Below are 17,633 nucleotides of genomic sequence, written 5' to 3'. Positions count from 1 at the left end.
CACAACGAACTCAACAAACAAACTAGTTTGTTATTGCAGTGCATTATTTTCAGCAGAAAATATGAAACTATTCAATCTTCATCGAAAATCGGTTTACATCCTGTACCGTAGTAACATTTGTTCTCTTTCCACACTGATAATCACAGCATTAGTTCTACTTGCGCTGGTTCTTCCGTGTTACGTCATACTGATAGCTAACCCCGGAGGCCTCTGGGAAAGTTATCGCTTAGTGTACGAACAGCCGACGGTAAGGTTTACCTATCGCTATTTATTTCTAGCGGAAGTCGACCAACCGGAGGTTGGCAATGAAATCATCACATGCAGTTCGTTCGATGCATACAACACGCTAGCCACCGAACGGCAGGAATGTACCACGCTAAAGGTAAGCGCCATTCATTGGCGAAGGATGAGTTCAAAGTAAAAAAAAAATGATTCATGCGTTTACCGGACACGTGCTTGGTCGATTCATAGGTGGTAACCCATGATAGCACCGCGAATGGAAAACTTGACAGCCTGCGCGTGTCGGTGAGCCTCAACTTGCCGGATGAGTCATTAGGATTGGTATTTTATTCGTTTTACTTTTTCTTGGATGCTGAATTGAAGGTGAATATACCTACTCATTTGAATTTCATTTTGATGAACTTTCTTTCACTTCCATAAATATTTCAGAGTAACTGCGACTTTCGAGTACCGGCGTTTATTTGCCTAGACAAAAAGACTCCCCAGAAGCAGTCTTTCAAGTCCGGAACAATCACCCATCGAGGACAACTGAAATCAAGTCAATCGGCTTCCCTGCAGTGTCCGTTCCCGATGCGAAACATCAAAACGCATTTCAATCACAACTACTTCGCCAATGAAAATTTCACTCGGCTGGAAGAATTTCTACCGGAAACGATTCAATCTCGAATTGAAGCATCCAATGCTGCGTTTCTGTACTTTGAACCACTGCGAACCGACTGGGAGCGGGATGGATCCGATGTAGTGACAATCCAGTTGGATTTGCTGGTTGGAGGAGAAGATAGCCGTCATACGGCGCTTCTATATCGGGCTTCCATATGGCAAAAGCTTCTTCAATTTTGGATTCAATACTTTTCAGTTCTAGTTGTGTTCTTGTGGATCGCAGATCGGGCAAAAGACTGGCTGTTTGAAAAATTTGTCATTCGTGCAATGGAAATAGTGCCGTGGAAAGTTAAGAACGAGTAATCAAGCAATAATATTGTGTCCAACAATAACAAATTGATAACAATTTATAAAATAATTTGCGTTCGATCAGTTGAAATACGTAGAATACATGTACATGTTTTGTCTTACTTGACAAAATGTAGCAATTGCTTTGTTGGAATCTATCGTGATATCATTTTGATGTCACGGCCATAAAGCGTTCAACGTTTCCAATGAGAAAACACAGGCAATCCCTGCTTTTGTTTATACTGAAAATGAAAACGGTGTAATAGGTAGTTTTTAACACTTTTTAATTCTTATGCCAGAGTAAATTTCATTCACACGAGTGACAGACACATAACTAAAAAAATTTACGTTTACTATTTACAAATTATCACACTCCCTGGCAGTGTACTAGAATCATTTTAATTCGCTGATTGGTTGGAAGCTTCCGCCCAGTTTTGTACCATCCTGTTGCAGTCTGTTATCCTCTAGGATGATTGTGGTGTGTGGATAGTAATCAAGCTGCACGAATAAATATCGGTATTCGTAATCTCCTTTCTCATTCTAAAATTTAGAGTAAATAATAGTCATAAGAATATGCTTTCTAAATTCATCAGTGTCTGCTAACCATTCGCTTTTCCAAATGCACTGTCGCCTTATTTCTAATGCCCTGAATGTAGAACTGCATCCGCAAATACTGAACACCCTCCCGGAGGTAGGTCGTGTGAGCTACATGCCTCCGCCGTCCTCGGCTGTTTTCCTCTCCATAACCTTTGATGGGAGCCCCAAGAGCGTCTTTCACCCGAGCTTCATCTTTCACCCGGTCCAGTGCATCCGCATAAATACTATTCGAACTATTAGATGAAAACAACTCGCGAAAAATGGCGAAAAACAGTATCCCTGTTACGCCAACGCCAAGCAGAATCACGCCCATATAGCTTGCCGTTTTGGTGTTTTCCTTCACCCGTTCGCCCAGCGGTTTCACATCCGTTGAAACATCGGTCCGGCCAGAGCCGGCCGTTAGGGAAGTGGCCTCGGCAGATGAGCGCTTTGGTTGGGCAGCATAGAAACGTGACTGCTTTGGCACCACCCCCGAAGAAACGGTGACGACGCGCAACAAGGGCATACTGTGGAACCGGCTGCGAACCAGTAAAGGACGAAGGGCCAGCAGGGACATTCTGAAAATCTGCAAATTTTAAATTAGAACAGATGTATTAAGTCAGAAAGGTCCAATAACCTCTTTTCGAAAAAAAAATTCATTACGACTTTTCTTGAATAGTTCATAACTGTTCGGGATTTAATTTTTCTGAATAGGATTTCCAAGGTCTCTGCTGAGACGAAGAGCTGTTAAAACAAATATATTTTGCTAAAAAATACAACATTAAATTGCTTTTGAATAAGCTTGAGAAACTACAGCACCAGCATTTGCCATCCATTTGGTGCATTAATCTAGCAATAATCTGGTCACTTTACGTATTTACGTAAAAAACAAAGCCTAGGTCCTACATTCCGTTATCGAAAGTTGACCTTCTGTTTTTGTACGACAGACTTCGCAGCCAGCTGATGGAGTACAGGACAATTGCCAGGGCCAGTTGCTACGATCCTATTGACTCCAACAGCCTCTCCAAGCCGAGATTCTAACTTGCGACGACTGGCTTATTAGGCCAGCATCATACCTCGAGGCCAACTAGGCGTCTTTACGTAAAGTGACCAAATTATTTCTAGATGGATGCGGAAAAAAGGATGATCGGTCTTGTTGTTCATGACAAATTTCTTTATAGGAAACAAAATTCAAAATTACATGTAATTTGGAGCTGAAAGCACTAATTTCAACAAATCTTCGTTAAAAACTCTTCGTAATTTTCCGTGAAATACTGTCTTATCTGTAGCCTTTCTTTGAGCGTTTCAACGTTCAATTGGTATGATAATAAAATCAATCAATGCGAGATACTTGGTCAACCAGGACAAGTTATTGAAATCCTGGGCTGCCCCGCAAAATCCGGGACTACCTACTAGTCAGTTTACTTTTACATGTTTAGTCAGGCGCTGACAAATGAGCTAGTTGTAACTTCTATTATATATATTCCTCAAATATATCTTCATCAAAGTATCTTCTAAACTAAATTAAAACTAATATTGACTATAACATCAATAGATTACAACTTGGATGAAAACAATTACGTTTTATGTTTAATTCTTTTAATATTCAAACTACCTGTTAGAAAAAACTAATATAAAAAATCAAATAAATAAAACTCAAGCACAACTTGCGAATAATGTCTCCACAATAAATTCTACAATCTTAAACTTGAATGGTTATTCAATCATCTATGTAATCAGGACAGCACGAATCAGAAAATGAAAATGTTTGCATCAGACTCACATTATATTTTATATTAAAACTCTAAGCAAAGAAAATTGGAGTACAAAATATTTTTTTTTTTTGTTTTGGAGAGACCGGTATCAACGATTGTCATATTTTGACGCAATCTAGTACGATAAAATCTAGTCTACAAGGTGCTGATTTCCATTTGTTGCTTTCAAGTTTGCAAGCAATATGCTACTTGTATGGAACCTGTTACAACCCGAGCAGGAGCGAAGAGCAAAATAATATAAAAACAATATCAAACTGTGTTACAATGGTATATTTTGTTATTGAATAGATATGGAGATACATTGATAACACATTTTGTTATAGAGTAGATTTTTAAAACAGTGGTTGTAAGATGAGTTTAATAACTGATTTTGTTATCATATCTTATTTTGGCCTTAGAAATGACATTCGATATATTTCATACAATTTTTTTATTGATTAAAGAGATTTTAGATTATAAATATTTTATAAAATGATTTTTTAATATCTCATATACTACTGCATTTGCTATTCAATACCTTAATAATACTAAAATATGTTATTCTAAACTCTGAATACAGTCATATTATTGCTTTGTTATTCAAATAACACAAGTAGTTATTCTTTTGGCCTTAAAGGAGTAAAATTTTGATATTATTTTTTGTTATTTTACCAACTATGTCAGCCAAACCAAGACCAAATTTTGATATGAGTTATTCGATTTCGAATAACACATTTTGATATTATTTTGCTCTTCGCTGCTGCTCGGGAATAAGGGTTGCACGAACCTAAGGCCAAAAATCGACGCGCAAGAAACCAGTTGACCACGATTTTGAGCAGTAAAAAGTGTCAGAAGAAGGATAGAGAAGTTAACCGCGGCATGTCCATGAAAGATAGTAATATCCCAGCAGCCGTTCTCGAAATCTTTAAACGAGAAAACGGATTGCTGAAGATTGACAAAGCCACCGGTAAGGACCATCTACCAGCAGAGCACTACACTGGATTGTTGCTAAGATTTAAGAGGAGGAGATGCTGCTGGATAATGGGATAAAGAGTAGTCTACCAAAAGGGTAATCGACTTGACAGATTTTACAGAATGCACCATGTTACCATGCATCACAACTTTATTGACTTAAAAGCACCATACGATACAGTTGATCGAAACCAGCTATGGCCGATAATGCACGAACACGGTTTTCCAGACAAGTTGACGCGACGGATGAGAGCTACATTAAAACGAGTGATATGTTTCATGCGCATTCCAGAGACACTCTCGAATCCCTTCGAGACATTGCGAGGGCTGAGACAAGGTGACGGCTTATTCTGCATGCTGTTCAACATCGTTTTTGAGGGGGTGATACGACGAGCTAGTATCGAGACGAGCGGCACGATTTTCACCAATGGTGACGAACTCCTAGACTTCGCAGATCACTTGGAGTACAGGTAGGCAGTACAAACTGAAACGTACAATGGCGGAGGTGCACAACCCGTAAAAAAATTTACATTAAATTTTGTAGTAGAAACACTGGGTCCACGACAGTTTTATTGTAGACATTGAAACTTATGGCAAACTTATTGTAAAAGAGTCTGAATTTCAAATTATATTCATATTTTTGTTTCTTGTTTCAAGCAATAGATTTGGCCATGTTTCATCACAAATTTACTGTCTTTTTTATTTATATTTCGTTTTATCGCAATAAAAAAATTACCATAAAAGGAAGATAACTTTTACTGTAAATGAAAATTTTTTTATGGTTGGTATGGTTATGGTGAACTACAATAAGTTTGATGGTTTGGTTATCTTTTCTAACAATAAATTTTATTGTTTCAACTGTATTTTGTATCCTACTGTAACAATAATTTTTATTTTCGTATTATGCTTATTTTTTCACGAGCTACAGGCGCTGCTTGGAGAAATTCTCATTGTACATCTAACGACAGTCGGAAGGCTACGGTAGCACGGACACTTTATAAGGATGCCGGACGACAGTGCAACGAAAACAGTTCCCACCAGCAATCCTGCTAGCAACCGGCCAAACAGTGAAAAAGTTCCTGGCGAACATGGACATACATGTCAGGAAGCGGCAGTCCCGTCCACTGGTCTCAGAGCTGCAGGCAATGACGCAGCGGCAGCGGCTGAATTAGATGGTCACGATAGTTTTCCCGACGAATCGCGATGTGGCGGTGGTGATGAACGACGAGACTTACCTCACCCTGGATGGCAACGACTGGCAGGTCACTTTGTATTTTACTTCCTCTTCGAAGGAAGTGAGCTCCGAGGTGAAGTTCATTTCACACGCCAAGTTCCCCAAGAAGGTGCTGCTGTAGCTGACAATCAGCGAGTTGGGGATGACAAAGCCGCTTTCTTTTCGATCCGGACTGGCCGTGAACTACCGTAAGGGCGAAGACGTGGTGTTCTGGCCGGATCTGGCGTCGACCCACTACTCGAAGCGATAGTTGCAGGAGATGGAGCGGCTGAATATAGGCGGCGAACCCGCCTAACGTCCCCCAGCTGCGTCCCATCGAGAATTTCTGGGCAAACCTGAAGCGGAGTTAGTTGGAGTTAGTTTCATCAAACCCAACTTTTGTGGCTCGAACGTCACGTTCCTTACGATCGTGGATGTGATTTCTGCAGGGGGGCTGCCCCCCACGCAGTGGCCGGCGCTTCCGACGGGTGGTCACCGGCGAACACTCACCGTTGCCTGCGGCCGGCTCGCCCTGAATCATCTAGGAAACGTTGAATGTATAGATTATGGCAAACGAACATTATGGCTCCCATCCATTATGGCATCCGTCTGTATGGCTCTCGTCCATTATGGCAAACATACGTTATGGCATTCGTCTATATGGCATTCGTTCGTATGGCAACCGTCCGTATGGCTATCGTATTTATGGCTCTCGTCCCGCCACCATTTGGAAAGAATACCCATATGGCAGCATATCAGCCAACAAATAGCGGTGTGATGCTGCTTCATTTACATAACTGCTTGGATGTTGGCTTAGAAAACATTCTTTGATCAAATCTCAACTGAACTTACCCCACATACCCACAAACAAACTAGTTCAGTTAGATTAGCATAATTCCGTCTAGTACCACAAACTAGGCTGTCAAAATAGCACAACGTTAGAAAAATCTTGCCGGAGTAGAATGCTGACACGCCGACAGCAACCAACGACGGCTGCCCAAGAGAGAAGATCAACATGTCGCGTCGTATCGTACTCGTAGCCGCCGAGCCGCACAGCTGCGCCCGCAGTCAAAGACGATGTACACAAAACAATTCAATAATGATGAGAGCAGAGAGCAGGCGGAACCGGAGAGTATCGCCGAGTGGCTCACGGAAGCGATTCTACAGCAAACGGTCAAAGTCTTGGTGCGGCAACTGACAGTCGAGTAAGAAAGCAAGCTCCGTGATGTGTGTGCAGTAGTAGTGCAAGAGCACCAGCAGGAACCAGACTATAGGAAGAAAAGTGTCCGGTCTAGAATCGGGGAAATTTTTTTTGCACAAAATCATAACAGAGAAGACAAATATGATGGCTTCCTCAGTCAAAATAGCTATAATTTTGTGATGGTAGTGATTGTTGTTTTGGGGGCAGACGAATTTTCCACCCGAAGCTTGCATCAGACACCATCGATGGATCGACCAGTCAGCGTCGGCGATGCAGGGAAATTGGTTTTGTGCTGATGCAGGATCGATTCACAGTGAGATTGCACTATTTTTCTCTTTGTTTTGATTGGCGTACAGTGCAGAAGTAAAAATGGTATTCGAATTTTGAGAATCTGTTCACTGGCGAGGCAAGTTTTTCTTTGTGGAAATCGTGAAATTAAAGTGTAGAGGAGTGTCGGCGATTATGCCAGACTAGCGGAGGTTTGTGACGTGAACTGAGTGCGAGTCGAAAAAAAAGTTTACCGAGTGAAGACCGTGTGTAAATGAGGATTTGTGCAAGATTTACACCAATCCAAGTGTTGTTCGAGTTTTGAAAATACGGGCCTAGATGAGGCGAAGAAGACGCTCCAGCTCGTGTTTGTGTGCCGTCGTCTACAATTTGCTTTTATTGGTGTAATTTATTCCTTATCTTGTTTTTGAGTTAAGCCTGTTGCCTGCTGTTTTTGTTCAGACTGATCGCCCGGAGATCACAAAGAGCTGTACAATTCCAAATTGAGTGCATGTGTTGCTACTCTACTAGTGGAGACTACTATAAAAGACGGATGCTGCGTGCAATCCCAATGTCGCACCTCCTCATCCAAGGCAGAGCGTATAAAGTTGCTTCCGACTGTGTTTCCTCGTTTGGTCTTGTCGAGGTTAGCAGCCAGCTGTGAGATAGCACCGAATCATAAGCTTACTTACTAGTAGAATAGTCACAGTTGTCATCCGCATCGTTATCATCTCAGTCAGATGGGATAGAGCGAGGCATCGGTCGTTATTAGCGTAGTACAGTATACCATAAATATCAAGATCCAGTGCCAGCCATGGATTGGATCATCAACGACGAATTAGGGCTGACCGTTGGCCACGTCGTGGGTTACGTGTCGGCCTCGTTCATGGTCGTCGGCGGAGTGCTGCCATATATTCCGCAGTACAAGCAAATCAAGCAGACCCAGGATGCCGAGGGCTTTTCGTTGCACGTGTGCCTGGCACTGCTCATTGCCAACAGTTTGCGGATTCTATTTTGGTAAGTGTAATTAATTAGAAAAAAAAAAGTTAAAAGTTAAAGAAAGTTTCCGAACAATCGACGTACGCAAACATACTTAATTGTTTGCAGCGTGTGGCAATGGAAACGGGAAAGAGAGGCGAGTGATGATAATTGGCCGATAACATTGTTATCAGCACGACCGACAAATAGCCTGAGGATTAGAAATTCCGCAAGCGTGAATCGATGGCGTGGCGATGAACTTTACCAACTATTGTAGTTCAAATTTTCTGGATTTTCTACTAAATTTCTTTTACGTTTCTAAAAACTCCTAAGATTAATTTGTAGTAGTTGAAAATAATTATAAAATCATATTTTACGCGCATCATATATTGATTTTAATTTACCTCAATAAAATCTTTGGTGTTTAACTTGAGTTAAATCGATAAAAAATTATTTCATGGAAAACCAATCGTAAATCATTTCCACTTGAAATAGTTATTGAGTTGAGACTTGAAGTGAGTATGGTTTGCGTGAAGTAAAACCAGCAGTGGATAAATAAATATTTTACCGGTGATCCACGGTTTCTCACGCCAACCTTGCTTGGTGCAAATTCCCTCAACATGCTTCAATTGCTCTTAAAGAATCCTAGTCATGATGAGAATATGCAACTTTTGCCATACTCAATATATCAACAGCATGACACAGATCTTTCTCTATACATTTTTTCCTATATGCTTGTTACACAGTCCAAATTTGGTTATCTTGGTTATTTAATTTTTATTTAAATTTTTGTTGCATTTAAACTTATTGTTCAAAGGGACGAAGCAGAATATCGATGAGCCAGGCTAACTTTTTTCACCATATACAAACATTGACGCACAACTTTGCACGATATCAGCAATTAACACGTACAGTCAGTCTACAATCATGGGTCACACACAATTATGGGTCATTTTAGCTTTGTCTGCTGATTAATGCATGAATATTATACGAAGTGATTGATAAAATTGTTACTCATAAGTAGCTCTAATAATTTTATCAATCATTACCTGATATTTAAACGCTAATCAGCAGCTAGAGCTAAAATGACCCACAATGGTGTGTGACCCATGATTGTGGACTGACTGTACGTAAAACTCAAATAAAGAAATATAGTCGCTACGACTACTCCAATTCTTGAAAACTTCGATCGCTGGTTAATGTTCCTCAAGTGATGTATAATCTTGGTAAAGCAAATCTAGAAAAAATAAAGCACCAATGATTCACAAATTTGATGTAAAAATCCCGTCAATGACTATATTTGTTCATATAACAAATAAAATAATGAAGCAACATTACATTTCCCGGGGCTTGAATTTGATCATAAATTGTTGTTTTAATTATCATATTCCACTGTTGAAAGTAATACAGAATCATTACATTTCTTTTATTTTGAATGCATTTCATTCTTTCTGCTGGTTGACGCGTTTACTACTTATTAAAAACCCACAAATCTTCAACCGATCGACAATAGAAGGGTTCGTATGTCTTGTAAAACTAGTTTCTTTACTCATTCTTGCGTTTAATTTTCCTGCTTTGCATTTTTCTGCAACGTTATAAGTTATCTTGAAATTACACTTGTTGTTTTTCATAGAAGTTTAAACAATGTACCATGTCCGTTACCAATTGCAGACAATTTGACAAATAAACCACTGCAAATGGCTCACTTTTATCCAAAAAAAATATGGTCACTTTAACGTAATCATATTTGTTGGAAACCCATTATGCGTAATCCACAACTATTCATTTCGCTTAATTGAACATTACGTCGCCTTGAAAGCTATGGACAGACAGCTAGTCTGCAAGTTGAACTCCCGTAATTTATCGAGCGTCTGTGGCAAACTGAAAATTTTGCAATTTAAACTCCGTATTGGTAGGTATTCGACAGCAAAGGTTATCTGAAAGGATCACACTGAATTTAATATGCAAAATTGTCGAAAATTATGCCCCTAAAATTGCGGCATTTGAGTTGATAGCCCCTTTTTGCAATAGTGGGTATGAGGTCTTCGGTTCGGTGGAGATGTCGCCCTTTCCAACGGCGTTTTTCTGATAAACTAGAAAGTTTGGAGCAATGTCCATCTGTTTGTGTTGCTACTTAAATTGTATTTCGGCTACGGCCCTCTTCAGTGTGGCAAGTTATGGATTGTTTTATGCATAGTAAGACACTTGTAAATAATTTATAATTATTTTGATAATCGCTTTTTGTACCTGGTTCAAGTTTGATAAATCCATAGTTCGTCCATCATCATTAATTGTTTCTGTGTCTGTCGATGACTTCTTCTTGGTCATCACTCAACAGCACGATCTGGTTCCTGATTCCAATAATTGTTTTAGTTGAGCTTCTCGTGGGTTAACCTCCTAATTTTAAGCATAAGAAAGCTCCCGCTGCTCAGCTGTCTTGCCTTAAGTTCTTAGGGTCGTAGCGTGTTCGGAGGACTCAGCACTTTCGATCATCTACCTTTACGATCAAACCTGTGCCTGTTGAAGCAGCTCTCCATCTCCACACGAACGGTCCCATTGCAGGCTTTTCTTATAACGATAAAGACCCTTTTAGCTTAACGATATCTCTTCCTGCCCTGGCGCGTCACAGCCGTAACCAACAGCTGAGTTTTGGCTCAGTTCTTCTTGCCTGTCACTCGCTGTCACTTTGCGTCGAATCCTTTACTGGAAGAAGCTGCTCGCGCTGTATTCCAGATCATATCTTCATATGCTTACAAGTTCTCCAGAACTTGTCCTTCTATCCGAGCAGCAGCAGGCAATTTTTCGTTAACCCTCGGATATTCGTCCGTATCTTCCTCGTTGATTTCGATTTTAATACTGTGAGAACAACTGGAAGCATACCTTTCATACAGCGAGATAGTCGTCTGAGCCGACGTTGGGTTTCTGGTAGGCCTGCACGTTTATACCACCTGAAAAGTACCTACCATCAACCGGATGCTGATCAATCTTGGCCAAGGGCTCTCCGTTATTCCTAGGTATGCTTCCAAATGTTTCGATGTGTAAAGCAAGTATTACAGGGGCCATTCCTCTGGTTACGGTGTAATAAATTAAGCTCAGCTCATAGAACTCGAGTCTTCACGTCCTAGGGTGTGTCGTTCGGTCATTAATGGGACTCTATCTTATGAAACGTTTCATAATGTAATTCGAAACCGACGCCTCGCTCTGCTTTATAGATGCCACGACCTATTTTATCGCCGTCCCTGTAGTAGATTGGATACTTGAATGTCATTCCCGTAACAGGATCTGTTACCCAGAACTCTCAGTCTCCGGTAGCACTTTTTACAGATCTACAACATCGATCTTTGGTCGGTATTCTCGCACATACCAGTTCAAGTGTTCAAGTTCTGACTTTCCAAAACCGAGTCCCCGAAAAATGGTAGTTCGTTTGCCTTGATTCCGTGCCGATTATTCGGTTCCTGATCAGTCGCTGTTGTGCGCTGCCCCTAACCTGTGATGATACACAAGCGCGTCTGGTAAAGAAACGATGATCCACCACTTTTCAGTTTTCTTTGAGCAAATTGTTGCACTCCTATACTAGTTACTCAACCTGCCTGTACTTCTAACGCTAGATGCAAGTCTTGACTGCAATCTGTTCATCATTCTGTCAGGAATGTTTTTATTCATAAAACCAACTACTTATACGGACCCATAGCAAATTCTGCCTCGGATAAGGGAGTGTTCGTGAGGTATGTTCGCAACTCGCAACAGCTGTAGTTTAAGTGACACATTTATTAATTTCAGCTTTGTGCAAGGCGTGTACGAAGCAAGGTGCGATTCTTATCACGAAAATATGACGTCCTGTCAGGGGCCTTAGACAAGGCTCAAATATATTAAACCAGCTGTAACCAACGCGCGTCGTCTTACGTCTCGGTGGCTCGCTATATAACACTAACGCTATGTAACTCAATGAGATGCAACGACGTTACTTTTGCTTATCTTGAATGCTATCTGGTATAATTGGTTTGAGTCTTTGCTTAATGTGAGCGATTCTTACCATGAAAATATGGCACCTTATCGGGGGCCTGGTTTTGGTTGCAGACATGGCGCTTATACAGTGTGTTAGGTAGCTTAATGCAGCTATTTCAAAGGGTGATAGAGGATCACATCTGACAAAAAATCCTTCTACGCATATGGTCAAATCTCAATCATTACAGAGTTATTAGACATTTCTAGTTTTCGGTTCCGTTTACCTCAAATTAGTACTAGAGCTAACTATGCTGGATTAGTACTAGAGCTAACTATGCTGGATTAGTACTAGAGCTAACTATGCTGGATAGCTAAATTCTGTTACTTTTTTCCAAAACCACCACCGTTTTCCAATTCGTTCTTTAACGTAAAGCGCCATCTCTTCTAGTTTTGTTGCCATTTAAATTTAAACGTATAGTGTTAAGTGTTGAATTAGTATCTGAAAACTGCAAGAATGCAAACATCACGCATAGCTCACTAGATTACCACGTGCGACGAACACAGCCTGACACGTTTGAAAAACAACAACAGCAACAACAATGTTTTTCATAAATTGATGGTTCGCCAATCGCCTCCACTTTTGCTTGCCCTACTCAAGCCGCTTAGGTTTATTCGCCGGCAGCTCTTTAACCTGTCGCGTGGAAAGGATGCATTTTAACCCGATTCAGCACGTTCCACACCTCCAGGGTGATACGGAACCATGCCACAATTTGCCTTGTGCTTGTCTTGATATCATTTTCCACGATCCGCAAAATCTTATGGACAATCATTGACGCCACTTGCTAATGATGCTCCCCTCAAGGCTTCACTGAAAACAACGCTCCTTCTCGGAAGTAACGGTGCGTTGTCCTAGACGGTCCCGAGTTAAAATTATTGTGTAACGAAACGAACACTTCTGGATTTGTATTCACTTCCTTGCATTAGGTAGCCGACAATCCGAAAATCTACAACTATACTCCTGCTGAGCTGTACATAGGGTAAGGAACGAGTTAAGCAGTGTTACCTATTTTAATCAGTTGAACATAAATGATCCGAAAATGCACTTTTTTATTCATATTTTCAAAATCTTTTGATAGGATCATCTTCACAAATCACTTAACCATACATTTGATTCACACAAACACAATTTACTGGGTTTCCGACAAGAAATATGATGAATTAAAAATTGTTGTCCAAAAACGTACATTTTTCAGCTGCTCTTCAGCAATCGCCACCTCGCTACTAACGAATTCATCAAATTTTCAGCACTGATTACAACCACTCTGAAAGTCAAGCACTCAATTGTCACATACCATATTATTCACCCTCTTTTTTTCTATTATCTAAGGCTTTGTCACTACTCACTAGCCAAAAGTTTTATTATTTTCTAACAAAACTGAAAACAAATTCTGAATTGACGGAACGTGTTCACCACTAGCAGCAGCTGCAGCACAACTGATGAACTATCGTGTTGCCAAGACACTGTTTCGGTTCTGGAAATAAGAATTTTAAGTTTGAAATTAACCTCCTATGGTGAAAACGTGGTTCAATACTTTCAAGTGAAATGTATGTTCATAATTAATGTTTCTTTATTAAAAACAACACAAAAGACAGCTTTTTCAATAATTTTCGAAGATTTTCTCAGTGATTTAATAAAGCAACGATGTGTTTCAATGTTATTTGCTTCGACAACACTGTTCTGAGGCGTATCGTTCGTACTGCTATATGTTTACCTCTTTTGTTCTCCCACCATCCTTATGAACAGCGAGTGAGACGTCAAACTTGCAGTTTCCCATAAGAACACCAGAGAATAAAAGAGACGACGAATACCGTTTGCCGAACGGTGCGGTGAGTGTATGCCCCGATAAACAATTTAGACAGATGGCATTTTACGCATCTATACCGATACGCTATGCCGATTACGCATCAGATGCCGATTAGTAGGTCGCGGATAGCAACGCGAACTTACTGAATAGGAGGAAAAGTTCGAGGGATTTTTTAAGGGACGTAAAAAAATTCAGATTTCAGGATTGCTTAAAAAAGCACCTTGCGGGTGAAAATGGGTTCGGTCTGTTCAAAATTAGTTCCGCCACTCCAACTTTTAAAGCGAAAAATCAAAAGTTTAGCTCAACAATAGTGTCTTCCAATGGTAACAGCTTGAAGAACTAAAGATAGCAAGAAGATTGGTATGCTGATATCCCCCACTTAGTCAACCCATCGCTTGTAATAAGGTAAAACAATCAGTGACCCGCTTAGACTGCTTAAAACTAGTTCTTTACCCTAACTAGCGAAGCCATAACAAAGGTGAATGTCCGCGAGTCCTTTCGGAGAATACATTTTAATACTGCGACCGTTTTCAGAAACGTCTCAGAGAGACCCGAGAAGTCAGTTTCATTATTGTTTTCCATATGCAACTAACTGTGTCCGTTGCACGCGATGATCTAGTGTATTATACGTGATGCATGGGTTCGTGCAGTTTTCAGATACTAATTCAACACCCAAACCCGTACGTTTAAAATGAAATTGCAGCGAAACTAAAAGAAATAGGCAGTTCACGTTAAAGAACGAATTGTAGAACGGAACTAGAGCTTTAAATTGGTAAGTCGTCAGTTTTATCACACCTTTTTAGGAGAAATTGGATAAAAACGCCTTAAAAACACTTATTTCAAGGCTATTTGCTTCCAAAAAGTTACTAAATTTTATGAATTTAGAGATTTAACAGTAATTTTCAATACAAAATTTGCTTAGCTGAGCTCGAATGAAAGTAACAGAATTGAGCTAGCTAGCATAGTTTTTGTACTAGAGCTAATACAAGGCAAACAGAACTGAAAACTAAAAATGTTCAATAATATTGTAATGATTGAGATTTGACAATACGTGTAGAAAGATTTTTTTCGTCAAATTTGATCCCCTATCACCCCCTAAAATATCTGCACTAACCTAACTAACTAACCAAGCAAAGCCATGGGTATCAAACGTCCTTCAGAACTTGACCCTTCTTTATCGCCAGACTTCGCAGCCGGTTATTAGACTACAGGAAAATTACGGGGCTAGTGCAAAGATCCTATTAACTCTATAGCGGCATCGCCAAGTCGAGATTCGAACATACAACGACTGGTATATCACTTCAAGACCTTTAATTCGTAATAGCCGAGTGCCAAATCCGGCCAAAATAGCACAGAACTATATTGTTGCTTTAGCAAAGGGAATTTTTCCAGACACTTGTTGATGTACACTGCCTGGTTGACGGTTGACTGGTTGATGTTTTGTAAACCACAGGTACAAATAGTGTAAAAGAGGCACACACTTGAAAAAAAGCCGAAGTTAGCATAATTTTGCCGAGTTTTGGACAGCCGAGCGTTCGGTAACATTTTTTATGATACCAAACGTTAGTAAAGATCCGTAAAAGTCGATTTGCAAAACTGAAATTTTTATCGAACGCTCGGCTGTCCAAATCTCGGCAAATTTGGCTGAGTTTTTTAAGTGTGCAGATATTTCTAAATGAACTTCGACAGTTTCATATGCTTGAAAATATTTACCAGCTGTACCTTTCCAGTTGTCGTATAAAACTCCTGTTCAGAATGATTGCAGTTTGCATTTCGTCGTCCATCTTCACACAACAACGTAGCATGCGATCGTCTAGCTCTTAGAGGCAGCAAAAAGAGCAACAAGTGTAGGGGCGTTATATGAATCTTGAAATGATGATAAATTTGGAAAGAACACTGAATTAGGAAACGGCAGAGCGCCAAATTGGGTTTTCATCCGCATCGTCGTGTATAGCTTCCGGGATCATGTTTTGGTCTGATATTTTTTATCGTCGCCAATTGCAGTTAGTATTTTGTTATTGGTCAACGTTCTAACTCATTTTCAACTGCAATTCACAGTTGTTGGCGCCACTCCCAGACTGTTTGCGACATCTCGGAAGGAGAGGTTGAGGTTCCACTCCAAAGCGCTGGCCACTCTTTTTGTCACCACTGCTATTTCCAGCTTGGTCCCCAACCCAGGTTTCGTAGCTGTCGATAAACGTTGCCCAAATGCTTTTATTATTATGCTGGTGACGGTTTATTCGGTCACTTTGAACGTTTACGCAAGTTACTCAAAAGTTCTTCAAACGTGTCTACCCATAAGTAAAGATTTAACAGCTGCTGGCACTAAATTCGATTATCTATCATCACTGGGAGATATTATATGAGAAAAGATTAACCTCTTTGCAGTTGCAAGAAACGAAATGATATTTCGTTATTGAAAACCGATTTCTGTTAGTCTAAATCCGAATTAAATGAAAAGTATGGAGTTTATGTTCGTTTCAATGAACGATTTTTATAAAGAGCTGAACTATGTACTTTTCAAATGCTACAAATAAACATCAACCTCATATGTTTACGCAAAAAGAAGGCATTTCGTCGATTCATTTTGATAAACGACAAATCCAATAACTAAAATTTGAAAGATAACAACTGCGAAACAAATTGAATAACCAGGTGGAAATAAATCCAAAATTTTCCATCTCCAAAATTCATGAAACACATTTGATTTATAGGTCGGATTAGATCTACCACTCTTTCTGAGCGAATAGCATAGTCTGATCGCCCAAAGCCTTTGCGTGACTTGTTTTCATGGACACATATAGCATGTCACGATAAATGATGACGTATTCTCTCTCAAACAGCATTGAATTTCTACACCATCCTGAACTGACCGCATCATTACCTTGTTGTGACTCTTTGGTGAGATTTTTCCTTCTCTTTGCTTCGATTTTAAAATATATTTTTGCGTTGTTAATGTGTTATTTCCACAGTTTTAAATAGTATGTTTTCCTCGGCTTTCCAGACGATGCCATTCACCGTCACTGTCACGATAGCCATCACAAGGGAACTGTCCGTTGCACTTTACACATTCAGCTGTCGGTCATCCTATTCTATTTACACGTCGAAACGAGCGTTGCCTTGTCCGGCTGCAAGTTTCATCAGTGCTTGCGTTTCTAATTGTTTTTATGGTATGGTAATTTCAACCAGCATGGGCTCTTTGCTAGCATTTTCACCATTAGGACTACGTAAATCTGCCCTTAATTGATTTCTCAATTAAGCTGTCCTACATAATGATTGACGCTGGAACAGTTTTTCCGTTAGGTTACATGGTAAAATACATACATCTCTTACCATCATCATTTTCCCTCATCGGATCATGCATGTTCTCATCAGAAAGGTGTTGATTCTGTTTTAAAAAATTTGCTAACTGCTTCCGTTTTTGCTCTGGCCTCGGGTCTGGCCTCTTCTCGGGCACAATCTTTTCTCACTCATCGCAATCGCCAGTGACCGTCGTTTCAAAATTAATTGACTACACTTCCATGGTGGGCGGCACACTACTGCAATGCAACTACCTACTACTAACCATGCCCCATTTCACCCACCGTTTCGCATCTTTCTCGAGCTGACTGTGAGGCAAGCAACGTAAGTACTTCGCACATCCAGTGATCTGAACTATACTGAGACGTGTGTGC

General features: G+C 40.2%; 3 protein-coding genes across 4 annotated transcripts in view; 2 read left to right on the top strand and 1 right to left on the bottom strand.

The window, feature by feature from the left end:
• Positions 1-61: 61 nt before the first annotated feature.
• On the top strand, positions 62-1,203 carry LOC128740662 (transmembrane protein 231). Its single transcript, XM_053836224.1, has 3 exons — positions 62-382; positions 472-603; positions 670-1,203. Exons 1-3 carry the CDS (start codon positions 62-64, stop codon positions 1,201-1,203), a joined length of 987 nt encoding a protein of 328 aa, XP_053692199.1.
• A 285-nt stretch (positions 1,204-1,488) lies between these two features.
• On the bottom strand, positions 1,489-3,612 carry LOC128743396 (mitochondrial import inner membrane translocase subunit Tim21). 2 transcript variants are annotated; one of them, XM_053839960.1, is made up of 3 exons: positions 3,548-3,612; positions 1,793-2,350; positions 1,489-1,728 (listed from the first exon to the last, which is right to left on the bottom strand). In XM_053839960.1, exons 2-3 carry the CDS (start codon positions 2,339-2,341, stop codon positions 1,582-1,584), a joined length of 696 nt encoding a protein of 231 aa, XP_053695935.1. In that variant the 5' UTR covers positions 2,342-2,350; positions 3,548-3,612; the 3' UTR covers positions 1,489-1,581. The 2 variants fall into 2 exon arrangements, with proteins under 2 accessions (XP_053695935.1, XP_053695936.1); XM_053839961.1 differs by lacking the exon at positions 3,548-3,612 and adding an exon at positions 3,380-3,481.
• Positions 3,613-6,938: 3,326 nt separating this feature from the next.
• Positions 6,939-17,633, top strand: part of LOC128744338 (solute carrier family 66 member 2) — a 58,593-nt gene continuing 47,898 nt past the window's right edge. The window contains exon 1 of the mRNA XM_053841246.1: positions 6,939-8,188. Within this exon, the coding sequence (XP_053697221.1) occupies positions 7,986-8,188 (203 nt within the window). The 5' untranslated portion in view covers positions 6,939-7,985. The remainder of the gene's footprint in view (positions 8,189-17,633) is intronic.

The sequence above is a fragment of the Sabethes cyaneus genome, chromosome 3 (genome assembly GCF_943734655.1).
Source record: "Sabethes cyaneus chromosome 3, idSabCyanKW18_F2, whole genome shotgun sequence".
Taxonomy (NCBI): domain Eukaryota; kingdom Metazoa; phylum Arthropoda; class Insecta; order Diptera; family Culicidae; genus Sabethes; species Sabethes cyaneus.
The sequence above is the reverse complement of the archived record's forward strand: the minus strand, read 5'-3'. Positions and strand labels throughout refer to the sequence as shown.

Coding starts and splice junctions, on each gene's coding strand:
- LOC128743396 (XM_053839960.1), bottom strand. CDS start 2,341: ATGTCCCTGCTGGCCCTTCGTCCTTTACTGGTTCGCAGCCGGTTCCAC. Junction 1,729..1,792: donor TGCATTTGGAAAAGCGAATG/GTTAGCAGACAC, acceptor TCTAAATTTTAG/AATGAGAAAGGAGATTACGA.
- LOC128740662 (XM_053836224.1), top strand. CDS start 62: ATGAAACTATTCAATCTTCATCGAAAATCGGTTTACATCCTGTACCGT. Junction 383..471: donor AGGAATGTACCACGCTAAAG/GTAAGCGCCATT, acceptor GTCGATTCATAG/GTGGTAACCCATGATAGCAC. Junction 604..669: donor TCTTGGATGCTGAATTGAAG/GTGAATATACCT, acceptor TAAATATTTCAG/AGTAACTGCGACTTTCGAGT.